Source organism: Schistocerca gregaria, chromosome 9 (genome assembly GCF_023897955.1).
Source record: "Schistocerca gregaria isolate iqSchGreg1 chromosome 9, iqSchGreg1.2, whole genome shotgun sequence".
Classification (NCBI taxonomy): domain Eukaryota; kingdom Metazoa; phylum Arthropoda; class Insecta; order Orthoptera; family Acrididae; genus Schistocerca; species Schistocerca gregaria.
Window position 1 is genome coordinate 115,766,874 of NC_064928.1, and position 22,653 is coordinate 115,789,526.

Here is a 22,653-nt window from a genome sequence, read left to right on the forward strand (position 1 = left end):
TCTGATCACGCACATATGGGACATCATCGGATGACAACTCCAGCACTATCCGCAAACAGTGTTAGCTGTCCCTGTACTGACTGACTATGTGCAACATGCATGAAACTCCATCCCACGGACAGACATCTGGCACCTGTACAACACAATGCATACACATTTGCATTCAACATTCTGGCAGTTACAATGGTTATTAATGTAACAGTATTTCACATTAGTAATGGCATGTATCACATTTACTTTAAACTGAGATCCTGCAATTTTAATCACTTAAATATGTCACCTACACAAATGTATTCCCGTAATCATAATTGTACACAATTCTGGAAATCATTCCCATGCAATTCTTGACGTAGGTGCACATGGTAAGGATGGAACCACTGACAGGTAAGAATACGATGGACACTGGTTTTAGGCATGCCAATCTCGTGTTCAAGTTGTCATGTGCTCACATGTGGATTCATAGCAACAGAAGTGAGAACAGTAGCTTCGGCAGCTTCATTTGCGTGAGTGCTATGACGATTGCCTTGTCGTGGATTGAAACTTCCCGTTTCCTGAAGTGCCACAACAATACGAGAAAATGTCAGTTGCGAAGATGGGTTCTTGTCAGGTTATCGTTCTCTGTACAGTTCCGCTGCCTGCGTAGCAATTTGCCTACCTTCAACAACAACAACAACAATAAAAGAAACATTATGTCGATGCAGTAGACATAAGAAAACAGTATTGCAATTACTGTCCTGCTAACTTACATTCCCCGTAGGTGAGTAGCATTACTACCTTCTCTTCGTTGGTGTACATTCTACTTATGTTTACATTTGTCGTCTGTCAACGTCAGCACGTGGATGTGATCCATTATCCCGAGTACCTGCACTAAGTGCTGGGAGTGTCAACATCAATGTTGTGTTGTGTAATTAACAATGTTGTGTTTCAGTGAATGGTACACTGTGATACATTTTTGAATAGGTCTTTAGGAGAGGAAATGAATTACCAAATAAAAAGTACAGGGTGCCATTTAAAAAAGTCATACCGCTGTTCATATCTTTGTAAAAGACAAAGCTACAACAAAGGCAAATCATGCTGATTGATGTCCCCCTGATGGCCAAAGAACATTGGCTTGAAACATTTTGTAATTTGCATCTATACAGTTATTTAGGGAAGTCAAGATAAATGGGACACCCTGTATATTACCAAAACCTTACAACCCAGCTTACTGATAAAACAAAATTCATAGCACCCGGCACAATCTTCACCTGCAATAGAACTGATGAGCTGTGTTTACATAGAAGTCATTGTACATGCTGATGGAGTCCTTTAACTCAAAATTTCGTAACAAGTACTACAACATTTGTAGTGATATCACATAGTGTGTATAGTTTTTTTGTATGGTAGCTTAAAATGACATCATGCTACTCGCATACTATGTAGACCTGACACACCAAATTGTCATTTTCAGAAGTAATAAAATAAAATGGGTATACGTAAATTATTCCACAAAATGAGGCATTGAACAATAGTAATTTTTGGAAGACAGACAAAAATAAGGAGTTTTTATGGACCCTTCAAATTTAGTAGCTGAAATATGGACTTTTTAAGGATTATAAGGAGGCGTATGAACCATGTAACAATTTCAATAATGTCATCAATTTTACTTTCAAACATGTGTACCAGCAGCACCAAACATTTTGCCTCCGGAATAAAGTCCTGGCTATCAACTCTGCCTCATAATTTATTAGATTTCTTGATTGAATCTGCCTTTGATGCAAACACTGAACAATGCGCCATTCATCTCAATCCTAATGTAGCCCACAAGGACTATGCCCAACAACACATTTCTCATATAAACCAATCAGCTCCCTGAGATGTTCGTTGACTACCCTGGCTGGTATCATTATCAGAGCTGCATCCACTAAGGTTGTGGCACATCACAATACCACTTACAGCTCTCTATTCATTGCCATGGATGAGAGCAGGATTGCACTATGAAGGACTTACAAGAGAATGAAATTGCCAAAAGCAATCTGTCTATGTGATGTGATGCTTACAGTGCACAAGGCAGCATAATCTGTACACATTATAAAGATGTGTGTATATATATAGGGTGAAATATATTAAAAACAAAGATTCCAAGACTTACCAAGCGGGAAAGTGCCGGCAGACAGGCACATGAACAAAACACACAAACACACACACAGAATTACGAGCTTTCGCAACTGGCAGTTGCTTCGTCAGGAAAGAGGGAAGGAGAGGGAAAAATGAAAGGATGTGGGTTTTAAGGGAGAGGGTAAGCAGTCATTCCAATCCCGGGAGCGGAAAGACTTCCCTTAGGGGAAAAAAAAAGGACAGGTGTACACACACACACACACACACACACACACACACACACACACACACACACACACACACACATCCATCCGCACATACACAGACACAAGCAGACATATTTAAAACACATATCCATCCGCACATACACAGACACAAGCAGACATATTTAAAGGCAAAGAGTAAGGGCAGAGATGTCAGTCGAGGCAGAAGTACAGAGGCAAAGAAGTTGTTGAAAGACAGGTGAGGTATGAGCGGCGGCAACTTGAAATTAGCGGAGGTTGAGGCCTGGCGGATATCGAGAAGTGAGGATATACTGAAGGGCGAGTTCCCATCTCCGGAGTTCGGATAGGTTGGTGTTGGTGGGAAGTATCCAGATAACTCGGACGGTGTAACACTGTGCCAAGATGTGCTGGCCGTGCATCAAGGCATGTTTAGCCACAGGGTGATCCTCATTACCAACAAACACTGTCTGCCTGTGTGCATTCATGCGAATGGACAGTTTGTTGCTGGTCATTCCCACATAGAAAGCGTCACAGTGCAGGCAGGTCAGTTGGTAAATCACTTGGGTGCTTTCACATGTGGCTCTCCCTTTGATCGTGTACACCTTCCGGGTTACAGGACTGGAGTAGGTGGTGGTGGGAGGGTGCATAGGACAGGTTTTACACCGGGGGCAGTTGCAAGGGTAGGAGCCAGAGGGTAGGGAAGGTGGTTTCGGGATTTCATAGGGATGAACCAGGAGGTTACGAAGGTTAGGTGGACGGCGGAAAGACACTCTTGGTGGAGTGGGGAGGATTTCATGAAGGATGGATCTAATTTCGGGGCAGGATTTTAGGAAGTCGTATCCCTGCTGGAGAGCCACATTCAAGGTCTGATCCAGTCCCGGGAAGTATTCTGTCACAAGTGGGGCACTTTTGGGGTTCTTCTGTGAGAGGTTCTGGGTTTGAGGGGATGAGGAAGTGGCTCTGGTTATCTGCTTCTGTACCAGGTTGGGAGGGTAGTTGAGGGATGCGAAAGCTGTTTTCAGGTTGTTGGTGTAATGGTCGAGGGATTCAGGACTGGAGCAGATTCGTTTGCCTAGGCTGTAGGGAAGGGACCGTTTGGTATGGAATGGGTGGCAGCTGTCATAATGGAGGTACTGTTGCTTGTTGGTGGGTTTGATGTGGATGGATGTGTGCAGCTGGCCATTGGACAGATGGAGGTCAACGTCTAGGAAAGTGGCATATGATTTGGAGTAGGACAAGGTGAATCTGATGGAACCAAAGGTGTTGAGGTTGGAGAGGAAATTCTGGAGTTGTTCTTCACTGTGAGTCCAGATCATGAAGATGTCATCAATCTTCTACCTACTTCCTAAAATTCACAAACCCAAACATCCTGGCCGCCCCATTGTAGCTGGTTACCAAGCCCCCACAGAACGTATCTCTGCCTACGTAGATCAACACCTTCAACCCATTACATGCAGTCTCCCATCCTTCATCAAAGACACCAACCACTTTCTCGAACGCCTGGAATCCGTACCCAGTCTGTTACCCCCGGAAACCATCCTTGTAACCATTGATGCCACTTCCCTATACACGAATATCCCGCACGTCCAGGGCCTCGCTGCAATGGAGCACTTCCTTTCACGCCGATCACCTGCCACCCCACCTAAAACCTCTTTCCTCGTCACCTTAGCCAGCTTCATCCTGACCCACAACTTCTTCACTTTTGAAGGCCAGACATACCAACAATTAAAGGGAACAGCCACAGGTACCAGGATGGCCCCCTCGTATGCCAACCTATTTATGGGTCGCTTAGAGGAAGCCTTCTTGGTTACCCAAGCCTGCCAACCCAAAGTTTGGTACAGATTTATTGATGACATCTTCATGATCTGGACTCACAGTGAAGAACAACTCCAGAATTTCCTCTCCAACCTCAACTCCTTTGGTTCTATCAGATTCACCTTGTCCTACTCCAAATCCCATGCCACTTTCCTAGACGTTGACCTCCATCTGTCCAATGGCCAGCTGCACACATCCGTCCACATCAAACCCACCAACAAGCAACAGTACCTCCATTATGACAGCTGCCACCCATTCCATATCAAACGGTCCCTTCCCTACAGCCTAGGCCTTCGTGGCAAACGAATCTGCTCCAGTCCTGAATCCCTCGACCATTACACCAACAACCTGAAAACAGCTTTCGCATCCCGCAACTACTCTCCCAACCTGGTACAGAAGCAGATAACCAGAGCCACTTCCTCATCCCCTCAAACCCAGAACCTCTCACAGAAGAACCCCAAAAGTGCCCCACTTGTGACAGAATACTTCCCGGGACTGGATCAGACCTTGAATGTGGCTCTCCAGCAGGGATACGACTTCCTAAAATCCTGCCCCGAAATTAGATCCATCCTTCATGAAATCCTCCCCACTCCACCAAGAGTGTCTTTCCGCCGTCCACCTAACCTTCATAACCTCTTGGTTCATCCCTATGAAATCCCGAAACCACCTTCCCTACCCTCTGGCTCCTACCCTTGCAACCGACCCCCGGTGTAAAACCTGTCCTATGCACCCTCCCACCACCAACTACTCCAGTCCTGTAACCCGGAAGGTGTACACGATCAAAGGGAGAGCCACATGTGAAAGCACCCACGTGATTTACCAACTGACCTGCCTGCACTGTGACGCTTTCTATGTGGGAATGACCTGCAACAAACTGTCCATTCGCATGAATGGACACAGGCAGACAGTGTTTGTTGGTAACGAGGATCACCCTGTGGCTAAACATGCCTTGATGCACGGCCAGCACATCTTGGCACAGTGTTACACCGTCCGAGTTATCTGGATATTTCCCACCAACATCAACCTATCCGAACTCCGGAGATGGGATCTCGCCCTTCAGTATATCCTCTCTTCTCGATATCCGCCAAGCCTCAACCTCCGCTAATTTCAAGTTGCCGCCGCTCATACTTCACCTGTCTTTCAACAACTTCTTTGCCTCTGTACTTCCGCCTCGACTGACATCTCTGCCCTTACTCTTTGCCTTTAAATATGTCTGCTTGTGTCTGTGTATGTGCGGATGGATATGTGTGTGTGTGTGTGTGTGTGTGTGTGTGTGTGTGTGTGTGTGTGTGTGTGTACACCTGTTCTTTTTTTTCCCCTAAGGGAAGTCTTTCCGCTCCCGGGATTGGAATGACTGCTTACCCTCTCCCTTAAAACCCACATCCTTTCATTTTTCCCACTCCTTCCCTCTTTCCTGACGAAGCAACTGCCAGTTGCGAAAGCTCGTAATTCTGTGTGTGTGTTTGTGTGTTTTGTTCATGTGCCTGTCTGCCGGCGCTTTCCCGCTTGGTAAGTCTTGGAATCTTTGTTTTTAATATATTTTTCCCATGTGGAAGTTTCTTTCTATTTTATTTATATATAGGGTGACATTGAAAATAAAATCATCATAACTTCTAAACGGCTTGCTTTAGGATGTTCAAACTGCACGGTTGGCCATGGGGAATGGTAGAAGTTAGTATGCGCTGTATGGTTTGTTTTAGCAACAAAGTCCACTTTCATTTGGATAGGTTAGTCAATAAGAAAAATTGGCACATTTGAGGGACTGAGAATCGGCATTTTGCGATCGAGAAGCCTCTAAACCCTCAACCGGTGACTGTGCGATGTGGAATGTCCAGTCACACAATAATCGGTACAACATTCCTTGATGTCACGGTGACTACCTTAACTGTACATGAAGGATTTGGAAGATTATTTCATCTTCATTATCAGAAATGATCCTTATTTCGACAAGATGTGGCTCTTGCAAGATGGAGCTTGTCCCATTGAAGCAGGAGAATGTATGATGTCCTGGAGGAGCACTTTGGGGACTGCATTCTGGCTCTCATGTATACAGATGTCACTGCATGGTCCTTGATTGGTAGCCACATTCTCCAGATCTGAACACATGCGATTCTTTTTGTGGGGCTATATTAAAGACATTGTGTACAGCAATAACCCCAAAACCATTGCTGAGATGAAAACAACTATTTGGGAGGTCATAGACAGGATCAATGTTCTGACACTTCAGCAGGCCATGCAGAATTTCGCTATTCATCTGCGCCACATCATTGGTAATGATGGCAGGCATATCGAACAAGTCATAACATAAATCCGAATATCTGTAGTGATGTTTACATGATGAATCAAGTGTGTGCACACTGCGGTTTGTAACTAATTTACATTTTTTTCCGTATAATTCAATAATTATCACTCTGTATATATGTTACGTTCCACACTTCCTCCTAAACTACAGATCAGTTTCTACCAACCTTGGTGCACATGCCACTTTCCGTCTAGAAAGAAGCACTATGAGGGAAAGAACTGACCCCCTCCCCCAATCAAAGGGGTGTGGGTGATTAAGGTGACGATGCACAAACACCAATACTATAGTCATCCAATATTGGAGAATGAAAGCACTTAGAGACTTGGAACAACTTTTCACATAATTTCAAAACTTTTATGAGACTTTCTCGCCAGCACCTCCCACAAAATGATGGAAAGAATATGTTTATCACTTACTATGTTTTTGCTGTTCATGCAGTAAAATTGCCATATCTGGCATGATCTTTTAATTTATTACTTTTTCACTACTAATGTTATTTGCAACACATTTTGCAGACAGTATTAACATGTACCACTGAATGCATTTGCAAAAACATCTGTATGACACATAGTTCAGGAAATATGGTGTCACAAACACTGAACTGCAAGAAAACAAAACTGCAGTGTTAAATTCAATAAATGATACAGCGGAAATATGTTAAACATAGGTGAAAAGTGCGCACATGGGCAAAACCACATGTAAAAAGTTCCTCCTAAATGCCTGGATCGATTTATCAATTTCAGCCAAACTTGGTACACACATTCTTACTAACTGGAAATATATACTGTGGGGAAAAAAATAACGACTTGCTATTGTAGAGATGGTGATAATGTGGACAAAGAAGGGGGAGAAGCTGATGTACAGACCAAGGGGGGATGAGGAGATGGACAGAGAGAGGAAGCAGGAAATGGGCAGAGAAAGGGAAGAGGAGAAGATGGACAGAGAAGTGGGGGCAAGAAATAGAGATACAAAAGAGAAAAGACAGGGGGGGGGGGGGAGGGGGGAAGAGATGGAAAGAGGGTGAAGGAGCATATGGAAAGACAGTGAAGGAGAACAGACAACAGAGAAAGGAAAGAAGAGGAGACAAACACAGACAGGACAGAGAAAGAAATAAAGGAAGAGATGGAGGAGGGGAGAGGGAGGGGGGTCAGGAAAGAAATGGACAGTGGGGTGATAGAAGAGGAGATGGAAAAGGAGGGGGGGGCAGGGAAGAAATGGACAGTGGGGTGATAGAAAAGGAGATGGAAAAGGAGGGGGGGGGGGGGGGGGGAAGACATGGACTAATAGAAGATTGGAACAAATACATGCCCAGGCTACACATGCTCAGCTAGTACATAAATACATGTGTGAATAGCGGCTCAGGGTAGTGATCTTTCATCCATTAGTGTAGTAATAGTCATGACCATGACGATAGTAACCTGAATGGAAAGCCATTCCAATTGCCATCCTCTCCATGAAGAACTCCTTGTGCTTCTTGGTAAGGGGGGACAGCAGGAGCTCTGCCAACTGACGAGGCGACATCATAGGAAAGCGCACATGTGACATCATGGCCACCACCAGCTGCTCCATATGCGCATCCTTTGACTCTTCGCCGGCAAGGCGTTGCTCCTGTAGATCCAGCCAGCGAACGACACAGCTGCAACACATTCTCATATTACCACTTCACTAAAAAAGGAAATGAAAAAACTGAAAATTACTGTAAGTCTGGAAAGCAGAGGGGCCTTCCCTCCACTTCAGGAAGAAAGCAAGATTAGGATTCAATGTAGTAATGAAACTGGACATTGCATCACACTCATTTTGATGAAGAACACAACCCACCATTCCATTTTAGTGTGGAACTTGATCCTTTGGGTGGCGAGCACCAAAGTAGTATAAATTACATTTGTAACAAATACTAACGAAGAGATAGAGGGGCTGGACAGTACTTACCTCAGCTCAGTACAGCCGATAGATACACAAAAAACAACCGAAAATTTACGTTGCTAGCTTTGGGAATAAATGTTCCTTCGTCAGGGAGGAGAGAGGGGAAAGAAAGGGAAGAGGGGAAAGTGGATTTAGTTACTCACAACCCAGGTTATGAAGCAACAGGGAAAGGAAAACAGGGAGGGTAGCAAGGATGGAGGTATGGTTGTCAGAGGGCATTCCGCTGGGAAATAGTGGACAGTTAAAACTTGGTGCAATGTGCATAAAGTGGTGTGGGGGCGCCACCCAGCAAATGGTGATGGCTAACAAGGCAGTGCCCCACACGCAACATAGTTAACGACCTCCTTGCAGCAGGAAGGTCGAGAGGAGGTCGTCCAAGCTGCTGGGATTGACTTAATAACCCAGAACTTATTCCCTGGAATGGAGGACCAGCGGCAATGCCATAGTGACACCACCTCCTGGCAGATGACAACATAGAGATCATCAGAGGGAATTTAATAAATAGTGGGCTGAGGTATGAGGACTGCAGCCTTGGCAGCAGCCTTGTTTCCTGTCAGACCCACGTAAACATCACAGCGGCTCCATCAAGAGCGAGCAAGTGAAAGCTTTCCTGGACTCGTTGCTCTAAGGAATGGATGGTGTAAAGTGCACAGAGGCTTTGAAGAGCACTAAGAGAGTCTGAGCAGATGACACAATTGAAAAGCCTATGTCACTGGATGTCCTCTGTGGCCTGATACAGGGCGAATAGCTTTGCTGTAAATACTGAGCAGTGTGCTGGAAGCCGATACTGAAAAGCGTCTGCACCAACAACGAAGGAACAAAATGGCTCTGAGCACTATGGGACTTAACATCTCAGGTCATCAGTCCCCTAGAACTTAGAACTACTTAAACCTAACTAACCTAAGTACATCGAACACATCCATGCCCGAGGCAGGATTCGAACCTGTAATCGTAGCGGTTGTGCGGTTCCAGACTGAAGCGCCTACAACCGCTTGGCCACCAGCGCCCGGCAACAAAGGAACACCCAACACTACAATCAGTCTGAGAGCCACCACTGTACACAAAGGTACTATAGTGAAATTCCATGTGAAGTTTGTGAAACAGAAGGTGATAGAGCAAGGCTAGTGTAGTGCCATTGGGAAGCGAATGAAGGCCAAGTGAACACAGGCCGTCGCACGAAGCCAAGCTGGTGAAGAGTTCACATCCACCAGGAAGGTTGCAGGGAGCATGGAGTTAATCTGCAGGAGCAAGAGACGAAAGTGAACTCCACAAGGTGACAAAGAAGATGGATAAACCCCATACTGGTGATCAAAGGAGTCATCAAAGGAAGCAGTATAGAATGGGTGGCTATGAACGGCAGACAAACGGAATGCATATTTCCTGTGGAGAAACTCAGCAGTAAGACAGCAGTAGTTCAGCAGCTTTGCATACAGACACGGGATAGTGTAAGGTGCCAGTGGCAAAACAGATGCCATGGTGGTGGATAGTTTTGAGACGGTGTAAGAGGGACAGACGTGCAAAAGCATAAACAAAGCACCCATAGTCTAGTTTCAAACGGAGGAGGGTGGTTCGATCTGCACCCCAGGAAGTACCATTAAGCACAAGTAGGACATTGACCGACAGTGTGTAGTGGACTGCCAGGTAAGACATGTGGGAGGACCAAGGGAGTTTCCTCTTGGGCAGGAGCCCTCAAGATGTAAAGATGGTGGTAGGAACCCACTGCGCTGCCAGGGATTCATACAAACGGTTTCGTCAGCAGTAAAACGAATGTCCACGAGTAAAGACGATCGCAACATCACTGAAGACACCATTCAATGAGGCAGGTCTGTGAAGAACTGCAATAGATGGCAAAATCGTCAACAAAAAGGGAGCTGGTGATGCCAGTCGGGAGAATGACACTCAGCATGGAACCCTGAGGCACACCATTTTTTTAGATGAAAGTTCCCGACAAGACAGAAACCAAATGTGCCTTGAAAACCCAGTCTTTTAAAAATTTCTTAAGGAAACAGAGGAGGCAGCCATGGAAGCGCTACATGTAGCGAGTACAGAGGACACCAGTCCTCCAGCGGGTGTCGTAGGCTTTCTCCAAATCGAAAAACATGGCCACATGTTGGGATTTCCGCTGGAAACCATTAATGGCACCATACATGACATGGGTGGACAAAGTGACGAGATGGTCAACTGTAGAAGACATGCTCAAAATCCACACTGTGCAGTTGTTAGTAAATGGTGAGACTTGAGCTACCACACGAGCCGGGCATCATTCATATGTTCCATCACCCTGCAAACAGTTGGTAAAAGAGATGGGGTGGTAGCTAGAAGGAAGGTGTATGTCCTTACCGTGCTTAGGTATGGATATGACAGTGGCTTCGCGCCAACATCTGGGAAATGTGCCCTCTGTCCATATGTGGTTGTACATATTAAGCAGAAATGTTTGCCAACAAGAGAAAGGTGGTGCAACATCTGAATGTGAACAGTGTCCGGTCCTGGGACGGAGGATCGGGATGAAGTGACAGCATGATCTAGCTCCCTCAAAGTAAAGGTGGCATTGTAACACTCTCAATTCTGAGAAGAGGAGGGTATCGCCCGAGCCTCCTAAGCTCGTTTCCAATGGAGGAAGACACAGTCACAGGACGAGGAGTTTAAAATTTCCACAGAATGGCAGCCCAAGGTGTTGGAGATAGCAACAGGGTTCATGATGACATCGTCTGCTACTGTCAGGCCGGTAATTGTGGAATGGATCTAGGTTCCAGAGACCCATTGTATGTTGGTCAACATGATGGAAGAGAGGGGTGGAACTGTTAAAAGAACTGGAACTATTAAAAGAACTAGTGAATGAAATCCAGCTTTTTTTTAATATCCTGAAGAACATGACAACACTGTGTATGCATCTGTTTATAATGTATGCAGTTTGCCATCATAGAATGATGGTTAAAAACAGGGAGAGCACATCTCCATGCATGAATTGCATTGCGGCACGCCTCAGTCCACCAAGGGATCGGGACAAGGCGTGGTAAAGAGGAAATGCAAGGAAATGAAGATTCTGCAGCGGTATGGGTAATGTTTGTAAGGTATTTGACCTCGTCATCACCACTGGGGAAATCGTGTTCATCAAAGGTCGCCAGGAAGGAGTTGAGTCTCCTGCCGGCCTTAGTAAGCTGCCATTTGGGTGTGCACAACGGTGGGGATGGAGTCAGCAAACGGATAGCACAGAGAAATGGTTTCTCGAGTAGGTGTCAGAAAGAACTGATCACTCAAGGCGATGGGCAAGATGGAGAGTGCAGAAGGACAGGTCCAAATGGGAATAGGTGTGCAAGGAGTCTGAAAGGAATGGGGGCTGCTCCTGTGTTAAGACAGAAAAGGTTAAGTTTATTCAGAAGGTCAGCCAAGAGGGTACCTCTTGGACAGGTTCTGGAAGAACCTCAAATGGGATGGTGTGCATTAAAGTCACAGCAGTGGAAATGGGTGAGGTAGCTGCCCAATAAGCTGAAGGAAGCTGGCGCTGGATACATCAAATGACAGAGGGATGTAAGTGGTGCAAAGTAAAAAGATCAAGTGAGGAAGGAAAAAGACAGGTTGACTACGAACGTCATACCGTATGAGTAACAAGACTCCCCCACGAGTTGGAAGCCGACCTCTGGCAGAAGATCGAAACGGACCAGGTAGAAATGCAAAAGCTCAAAGCGGTTGTGCGGATGCAATTTTGTTTCCTGAAGGCAGAGTACAAGTGGACACTGTGATTCTAAAATCATCTGTAAATCCTCTTTGTTGGATCGAAGGCCATGAGCACTCCACTGGAGGAGAGTCATGATGAGGAAAAAATGAAGGAGTGTCACCCCAGTGGCTGCCTGTGAAGACTTGCCCCTACAGGGCACAGAGGCAGGAGGATCTCACTCCGCAAGGTTCACAGAAATGTCTGCTTTCTTCTGCTGTCGGTCTGCAGAGTGCAATGCAAAAATACGGTTGGTGGTGCGCACTGGTAACAAGGAGACCGACTGGGTGAAGGTATCACGTGCCGACACCGTCGAAGAGGATCTTCGAGTCGGCGAAGGAGAAGATCATTTGCCTTTGTTGGATACCTTTGAGCCTTCCAGGTTAGCAGAGGAAGACTCAGGTGTTGGTTGGCTGGAGGGATGTATGAAATCCTCACATGAGTATTCCTTCTGTACTTTCCAACCTGCCAGTTGTCTAGCTAGTGACTTCGCCGATGTTACCATTACAGTGAGAGATTTCACAACCTCAGAGCTGAATCTGAGGTCGCATGTCTGTGTGGCTACGTACTTCTTGGAACGAGATACAGCAGGAACAGTACTATAAGTGCCACACAGTAGAACACGTGGTTTGCGACTATATGGGACAGTCTCAAGAGGAGGTGGCATGGTCACCATTGCAGTTGATACATCAGGGACGAGGAGACGGACAATTGCCTTAGTGTGCATCCCTACCCCAGGTTACACATTTAGCCAGATCTTGACAAGACATTCGAGTGTGATTGAAACAATGATAACGGTAGCAGCATATTGACTTCGGAATGTACAGTCTGACTGTGAGAACCTCATAGCCTGCTTTGATCTTGGACAGAAGCACCACTCTATCAAAGGTGAGAAAGAGAGTGTGTGTGGGCAGTAAGGAGGCATCTACCTTTTTAATCACTTGATGGATGGCAATGACACCCTGATTAGAGAGGTATATTTGCATTTCGGCCTCGGTCAGACTGCTGAGCAGCCTAGTGTAAATAACACTGTGGGAAGAATTCAGAGTTCTATGGACCTCAACACAAACAGGATAGATGTGGAGAAGCGAAGTAGCAAGCAATTGTGCTTGAAAATCAGAAGCAGTCTCCAAAAACGAAGTATCATTTCATAAATGAGAGCAGGATTTCACATGGCCAGCAATTGCATCATCTTTCTGAATAATAAATGGATTTACCATTGCGAAGGACTGACCATCTTCAGTATGCAAAACCATGAGGAACTGTGGTGCAGCGGGAAGGGTCTTTGTATTGTTAGCCTCATTCCATTTACGTCTCGTAGACGTGGATTGTGAAGATGATTGGCTCATTGTGAGAAAATATCCCACAATTGCCAGTGTCTCCGATGCATGCTCCTTCCAACTGGGGGCCCCCTTCACAACAAGGTGCACCCGCCTTAGGTGGTTGTTCACACTTGAGGTCATACCTCCTGAAAATCTGACAGAGGGGCCAATCAACAGTTTGGGAAGGTAGCAGCTCTGGAAACCACTCCTTCCTGGACCTGTCCTGTACGAGGGGGTACGTGTGAACCTTACCGGTTGATCCGAGGCTGGGAAATACACATTACAAAGTCACGCATCAGATGCGTGGGCTGCCCTTCAGGTATGCACAAGGGAGGAAGAAGAAAAAAAAAAAAAAAAAAGAGTCCCCTGAAACACCGAAGCGGAGGAAGGATAGGAGAAGGTGAACGAAGAAAGGAAAAAGGAACATAAAACAGTGGTAAGGATGTCCTTATGTCAGCTACAGACAGTGTGGAACATACCCCAAAACACCCCAGACATGTTCTTCAAGGGAGGGGAAAAAGAATATCAAGATGATAGACATGCTGCATGGCAGGGACAAGACGCTGCAAAGGCTGAGGCCCCGTGGTTGATTTCTCCCTTATGTGAGCAAAAATCTTAAGTACTAACATGAACATCTTTTGTAATGAACTGCTTTTAGACGAAGAAAGCAAGACAAATGGTATATGTGTTTCATTAAGACCACTCTTGGTATTTTATTTCAAGAAAATGAAACACATTTGTGACAAAAGTATGTATTTCCTTGCAGCCACAGTATAGAAGGCAAGAAAGTTGTGTAAACCAACTCTGGGGATGACCAAAAATACAATGTTGGTTCTACTAAGTTCATTATTGTCTGTTATTAATCACTGTGTTATGTCTATTATTTTACAGGTACTGCATGATTTTTCTCTTGCAAAATATATGAGTACATAGTGACTGCCACAGTTTTCTTCTTCTTCTTCTTCTAGTCCATACTTTTTAATTGTTGTTGTTGTTGTTGTTGTGGTCTTCAGTCCTGAGACTGGTTTGATGCAGCTCTCCATGCTACTCTATCTTGTGCAAGCTTCTTCATCTCCCAGTACCTACTGCAACCTACATCCTTCTGAATCTGCTTAGTGTACTCATCTCTCGGTCTCCCTCTACGATTTTTACCCTCCACACTGCCCTCCAATGCTAAATTTGTGATCCCTTGATGCCTCAAAACCTGTCCTACCAACCGATCCCTTCTTCTAGTCAAGTTGTGCCACAAACTTCTCTTCTCCCCAATCCTATTCAATACCTCCTCATTAGTTATGTGATCTATCCACCTTATCTTCAGTATTCTTCTGTAGCACCACATTTCGAAAGCTTCTATTCTCTTCTTGTCCAAACTAGTTATCGTCCATGTTTCACTTCCATACATGGCTACACTCCAAACAAATATTTTCAGAAATGACTTCCTGACACTTAAATCTATATTCGATGTTAACAAATTTCTCTTCTTCAGAAACGCTTTCCTTGCCATTGCCAGTCTACATATTATATCCTCTCTACTTCGACCATCATCAGTTTTTTTACTTCCTAAATAGCAAAACTCCTTTACTACTTTAAGTGTCTCATTTCCTAATCTAATTCCCTCAGCATCACCCGATTTAATTGGACTACATTCCATTATCCTCGTTTTGCTTTTGTTGATGTTCATCTTATATCCTCCTTTCAAGACACTGTCCATTCCATTCAACTGCTCTTCCAAGTCCTTTGCCGTCTCTGACAGAATTACAATGTCATCGGCGAACCTCAAAGTTTTTACTTCGTCTCCATGAATTTTAATACCTACTCCAAATTTTTCTTTTGTTTCCTTTACTGCTTGCTCAATATACAGATTGAATAACATCGGGGAGAGGCTACAACCCTGTCTCACTCCTTTCCCAACCACTGCTTCCCTTTCATGCCCCTCGACTCTTATGACTGCCATCTGGTTTCTGTACAAATTGTAAATAGCCTTTCGCTCCCTGTATTTTACCCCTGCCACCTTTAGAATTTGAAAAAAGAGTATTCCAGTCAACATTGTCAAAAGCTTTCTCTAAGTCTACAAATGCTAGAAATGTAGGTTTCCCTTTTCTTAATCTTTCTTCTAAGATAAGTCGTAAGGTCAGTATTGCCTCACGTGTTCCAACATTTCGACGGAATCCAAACTGATCCTCCCCGAGGTCTTCATCTACCAGTTTTTCCATTCGTCTGTAAAGAATTCGCGTTAGTATTTTGCAGCCGTGGCTTATTAAACTGATAGTTCGGTAATTTTCACATCTGTCAGCACCTGCTTTCTTTGGGATTGGAATTATTATATTCTTCTTGAAGTCTGAGGGTATTTCGCCAGTCTCATACATCTTGCTCACCAGCTGGTAGAGTTTTGTCATGACTGGCTCTCCCAAGGCCGTCAGTAGTTCTAATGGAATGTTGTCTACTCCGGGGGCCTTGTTTCGACTCAGGTCTTTCAGTGCTCTGTCAAACTCTTCACGCAGTATCGTATCACCCATTTCGTCTTCATCTACATCCTCTTCCATTTCCATAATATTGTCCTCAAGTACATCACCCTTGTATAAACCTTCTATATACTCCTTCCACCTTTCTGCCTTCCCTTCTTTGCTTAGAACTGGGCTGCCATCTGAGCTCTTGATATTCATACACGTGGTTCTCTTCTCTCCAAAGGTCTCTTTAATTTTCCTGTAGGCAGTATCTATCTTACCCCTAGTGAGATAAGCCTCTACATCCTTACATTTGTCCTCTAGCCATCCCTGTTTAGCCATTTTGCACTTCCTGTCGATCTCATTTTTGAGACGTTTGTATTCCTTTTTGCCTGCTTCATTTACTGCATTTTTATATTTTCTCCTTTCATCAATTAAATTCAATATTTCTTCTGTTACCCAAGGATTTCTAGCAGCCCTCGTCTTTTTACCTACTTTATCCTCTGCTGCCTTCACTACTTCATCCCTCAGAGCTACCCATTCTTCTTCTACTGTATTTCTTTCCCCTATTCCTGTCAATTGTTCCCTTATGCTCTCCCTGAAACTCTGTACAACCTCTGGTTCTTTCAGTTTATCCAGGTCCCATCTCCTTAATTTCCCACATTTTTGCAGTTTCTTCAGTTTTAATCTACAGGTCATAACCAATAGATTGTGGTCAGAGTCCACATCTGCCCCTGGAAATGTCTTACAACTTAAAACCTGGTTCCTAAATCTCTGTCTTACCATTATATAATCTACCTGATACCTTTTAGTATCTCCAGGGTTCTTCCACGTATACAACCTTCTTTCATGATTCTTTAACCAAGTGTTAGCTATGATTAAGTTGTGCTCTGTGCAAAATTCTACTAGGCGGCTTCCTCTTTCATTTCTTAGCCCCAATCCATATTCACCTACTATGTTTCCTTTTCTCCCTTTTCCTACACTCGAATTCCAGTCACCCATTACTATTAAATTTTCGTCTCCCTTCACTATCTGAATAATTTCTTTTATTTCATCGTACATTTCTTCAATTTCTTCGTCACCTGCAGAGCTAGTTGGCATATAAACTTGTACTACTGTAGTAGGTGTGGGCTTCGTATCTATCTTGGCCACAATAATGCGTTCACTATGCTGTTTGTAGTAGCTTACCCGCATTCCTATTTTCCTATTCATTATTAAACCTACTCCTGCATTACCCCTATTTGATTTTGTGTTTATAACCCTGTAATCACCTGACCAGAAGTCTTGTTCCTCCTGCCACCGAACTTCACTAATTCCCACTATATCTAACTTTAACCTATCCATTTCCCTTTTTAAATTTTCTAACCTACCTGCCCGATTAAGGGATCTGACATTCCACGCTCCGATCCGTAGAACGCCAGTTTTCTTTCTCCTGATAACGACATCCTCCTGAGTAGTCCCCGCCCGGAGATCCGAATGGGGGACTATTTTACCTCCGGAATATTTTACCCAAGAGGATGCCATCATCATTTAATCATACAGTAAAGCTGCATGCCCTCGGGAAAAATTACGGCTGTAGTTTCCCCTTGCTTTCAGCCGTTCGCAGTACCACAGCAGCAAGGCCGTTTTGGTTATTGTTACAAGGCCAGATCAGTTAATCATCCAGACTGTTGCCCCTGCAACTACTGAAAAGGCTGCTGCCCCTCTTCAGGAACCACACGTTTGTCTGGCCTCTCAACAGATACCCCTCCGTTGTGGTTGCACCTACGGTACGGCCATCTGTATCGCTGAGGCACGCAAGCCTCCCCACCAACGGCAAGGTCCATGGTTCATGGGGGGGAGGTACTTTTTAATATATAAATTATTTTCTAAGTGCCAAAATGTACTACAATAAATAAAATGTCTATAAAATGTAGCACTGTACAAACTACTTGCAGCGATATCGTTGCAATTCCTAAAATCCATCGCCCCTAGCCTCTGGCCAGCCGAGGAGCAACGCAGTCCTGGCTCCTCGGATAAACCATGAAAATCCACTGCATCACACCACACACAAACAGACTTGGACTGCAGGCAGATTGGTGAGACTAGATCTGAAGGGCAGGGCTTGCACATTAGTGGGAATTGATGGGCTTCAGATCGGCAGGCCCGATCTGTTAGAGATACCCACAGAAATAGCCTGCGGTTTTGGCCTATCATGCAAGAGCTATTTACGTGTCGCACACACCATGTTGATGAAATGAGACTGTGTTGATCAATCCAATCAACAGATAACTTGCACAAATACTCTGAGAATCAATACTAATAAGGATACGTAGCAACTCACTGTAAAGATGATCGCTGAGCCCCAAACGGGCACGTCGAAAAGACGACGACACTCTCACAACTAAATTATCAGCCATAGCCTTTGTCATAAAACAAGGTCACACAGACACTCACAACTCATGCGTACATGACAGCCATCTCTGACCCCTGCGTCAACAATCTCTGAGAATCAGAATCAAACAAACTGCTCCTCCTGCCTCCCTGACTCTTTGTTTCTGCTAGGCTAGTGGCAAGAAGTGGTGGCAACACTGACTGCAAGCTAAGGGGAGTGGTAAGAAGGGGAAAGCAGTAAGAATGAGGGAGTAGGGAAGTGACACACATACTCAGCTGCACTCAGCCAGTGACATCTCAATAAACAAACCATTTCATCTACTGTGTCAAAAATGAGATTTTTTCCAGCGTTTTCCCTTATTTCCCTGACATGTTTGATATTCCCTGAGTTCCAGACCTTGTGGCAACCCTGGCACAGTTCCTCTCAGGCAGCCTTAATGAGCAGACTGGTATCACCAAGTGTGCTACTGATAAGCTGAGAACAACTGTCCACGGGAGACTCGAATACAGCAAATTGTTGTGTTGCTTATGATCACAATGGTTAGGGCAGACACTTCGGGAAGCGGAAAAGAGTCCGACTGGCAGACTGTGACTTGGGGAGGCTGCCTGGAGAGTCAATTGAGCATGCAAACTTTTAAGCTGGACAGGGCTGTGCTGCTAGTGAATACTTTGCTGACATAATCGACACCTCCTGTCCTGCAGAAGAAGAACTGCAGCTGACTGCTGACCACGAGGTCCCAGGGAGAGCAGCTCACTGCCAGACGAGCCGATTCTCCCATTATAAATCTGATACAAGGAGGGGGGGGGGGGGGGGGGGTTGCTGCTAGAGGGCACAGTGAAAGGTGAAGTCAGCATTACCTGTATCGACAATGACATCCTTCAGGAACTCTGACTGGACAACTGGTCCAACTATAAGGCTCTCTCACCTTCACTGGATGAGCATGTCACACCTGCACTGGAGAAAATGCTGCAGAAGATGAAGATGATAGCCAAAGCACTTCTGAGAGGACTGCCTCAGCTATGCAATGAGAAGATTGTGTAGTCCAAGCTACCACATTTACAAACTATACAGTTTTTGTAACATTCTTGTTTCATTTACCTGGTCATTTTAAAACTCAACTTATTATAATGCTTCATATTTTTTCACTACTTCATTTCAGTTTTATCGTGTGCAAAAATACCTCTGTTCTGGTTCGACTAATCAACACTTAATATAAATCATAAACAATTCTCATTTTGTAATTCTAGAATATGTTACACAAGATGAACTACCTTCTCATGTGCATTTATATGAAGAACTTATGTATATGTTAGGAATATTTCCTGCCAATAACTTTCACTATAAGGGTCATTTGTAAAACAAATTGATTGTGTGAATGTATTTGTAATGTTTTACTATGAAATGAAGAACCAAGGAATACTTATCATTCCAAAATAAAAACAACAAATTATTTTTTTAATATCCTGTTTGTGAATGCCAACATGATTTTGATTGTAATCTTAAAATTTTCAGTCTGCAATGTCGGATGATGTTACCTCTAATTATTGAACCGATATCTAAGCAGTGGCAAATAAGCCATGAGAGAGCCAGTTTTGTAACAGGTTTTTGTGCGTGTACCAGTTGAAGCAACAAATCTTTAATTCTAAAATCGAAACTTCGTGTCAACCTGAGTACTTAAAATACCTCTTGACATACCCAACATTAGCTACGCTACGAAGAGCTCAGGAAGTTGCAGCATATTCGGTGGAGCGGATACTCTCGATATTTTTACAGCCCATGCAGTGGGTGGGGAGTGGGAAGGGGGAACTCTACTTAAAGCAGTGTATTAACTTGACAAACTGGGATTGCATCCCCTCCACAAACTGTGGACCAACCAGCGCACCAGCTCAAAACGCACACGAACCAGAAGTCCACGCCGAGGATACGACCCAAGATCACCACCCCGATGATAGAAATCACCCGAGAGACCAACAGAAGGAACGACTGATGCAATCAGGGCAATAGCCACACCTGAGACAAACAAGTCATTGCAACTATCAAAGCAAACCTCGCAAATGATATGCAAAGAGCAAGAAAAAGAGTATCTATTAACCTCGAGAGGTTTTTATGTTGAATATGTGAATAAAATTGTGAAGAAAAACAAGCCGATTCGATTCAAACATCACCTGAAAACAAAGCTCACTGTGTGGTTGCATCGATTATAACTATGAACCTGAAAAATTCGCATCTGCAATAAATACAAATATAGAAGTGAATTGTGCCTCAAAATACAAAAATGTGAAATTACCTCATATATGTTACTTCACAGCGAACTGTACCTACATGAACTATCTTATTAAAGATAGTATGATAGACCTAAGTCAAAACAAGAGTCCTGAGGTCAGACAACATTCTGTCAGAACTACTAACAGCCCTGGGAGAACCAGCCATGACAAAACTATTCCACCTGGGAGTGCACAGCTCATGAGAGTGGTGAAATATCTTCAGACTTCAAGAAGAATGTAATAATTCCAATTCAAAAGAAAGCAGGTACTGACTAGTGTGAATATTACTGAACTATCAGTTCAACAAGTCTTCGTTGCAAAATACTAACGCAAATACTTTACAGAAGAATGAGAAAACTGGTAGAAGCCAACCTCGGCAAAGACCAGTTTGGACTCTGGAGAAATTTACGAACATGCAAAGGGAAACATATGTTTATAGCATTTGTACACTTAGAGAAATCTTTTGACAATATTGACTGGAATACTCTCTCTGATATACCAGAGGTATCAGGGTAAATTACAGGGAGCGAAAGGTTATTTAAAACTTGTACAGAAATCAGACAGCAGTTATTCAGAGTCGATGGACATAAAAAGGAGGCAAAGGTTGAGAAGGGACTGAGTAAGGGTCATAGCCTAACCCCAACATTGTTCAATCTATACATTCAGCAAGCATTAAAGGAAATCAAATAAAAATTTGGAGTAGGAATTAAAATTCAGAGAGGATAAATAAAGGCTTTGAAGTTTGCTGATGATACATAATTCTGTAAGAGACAGTAAAGGACTTGGAAGAACCGTTGAACAGAACGGACAGTGACTTGAAAGGATGATATACAATGACCATAAATACAGGCGAAACGACGATAGTGGAATGTAGTCACATTAAATAAGTTGATGCTGAGGGGATTAGATTACAAAACGAGATACTAAAAGTACTAGATGAGTTTTGCTATTTGGGCAGTAAAATAACTGAAGATAGTTGAAATGGTGGGGATATAAAATCTAGACTGGCAAGGGCAGGAAAAGGGTTTCTGGTGAAGAGAAATTTGTGAATGTCGAATATAGGAAGTTCTTCCCGAAAGTATATGTATGGAATGCAGCCATGTAATGAGGTGAAACATGGATGATAAACAGTTTAGACAAGAGGACACTAGAGGCTTTTGAAAGGTGGTGCTACAAAATAATACTGAAGATTAGACAGGTAGATCACATAACTAAAGAGGTCATACTGAATAGAATTGGGGAGAAAAGAAACCTGCGGCACAACCTGACTAGGAGATGGGATTAGTTGATAAGACACATTCTGAGATATCAAGGGATCATCAATTTAGTACTGGAGGGAAGTGTGCTGAGTAGAAATGTAGAGGGGAAACAAAGAGATGAATACAGTGAGCAGATTCTGAAGGATGTGTATTTCAGAAGTTATTTGGAGGTGAAGAGGCTTGTTCAGGATACAGTAGCATGGAGACCTGCATTGAATCAGTCTTCGGACAGACCACCACCACCACCACCACCACCACCACCACCAATGCCAGATTGAAATAGCTTTATATTCTGTATACAAATATTGAACATATATCCAATCATCTGGCAAACCCCAATTTGGAAAGACAGTGTGTGGAAGAACATGTTTGCAAAATAAGAAGTGGACAAATGCTATGATGTATAGGTCCGCTTGATGCTCTGGTTCCACATCAATTGTGGGTGGCTCAACAGTCCCCACAATAAACACACTGGGTGATTCAACTTAGGCCTCAGCCATGAGAAACAGGATCTTAAGGCAAAGAAACACATATGTTTGTTAGCTAGCTAAAGTTCAGAAGTTGGTATAACGCAAACGCATTTACGTGGCAGTTTAGGACAGCCAATCTTTTGAATTGTAGTTGTGTCAAATACTGGTAGAGTTTGGTCCTGAACTACCTCATTTACGACACTGCCAGTGTTGCTTATTGTTTTCCTATTTTCGAATTTAGTGAAGAGACTAACCCTGGTCCATCACAAAGTTAGATAATGACCCTCACACAGCAGGAGGGATTGGCGATCCCTGCAATTGAGTGTCAGTTCTGCTTCCAGAGAAACACAGGACATAGGTGTAGGCTTGCTGCTCTCCGAGATCGGGGTAGGGCATTTTTCATGGCACCACTCACCACCCCTCAGCGGTTTTTACACTTGTGCTCGA

General features: G+C 44.0%; 1 protein-coding gene across 5 annotated transcripts in view; it reads right to left on the reverse strand.

Annotated features, from left to right (window-relative positions):
* LOC126291575 (BTB/POZ domain-containing protein 17) overlaps positions 1-22,653 on the reverse strand; it is a 127,875-nt gene that overhangs the window by 26,637 nt on the left and 78,585 nt on the right. For all 5 annotated transcript variants that reach the window (XM_049985109.1, XM_049985106.1, XM_049985107.1 and 2 more), the window contains one exon: positions 7,857-8,074. In XM_049985109.1, coding sequence (XP_049841066.1) covers positions 7,857-8,074 — 218 coding nt within the window. The remainder of the gene's footprint in view (positions 1-7,856; positions 8,075-22,653) is intronic.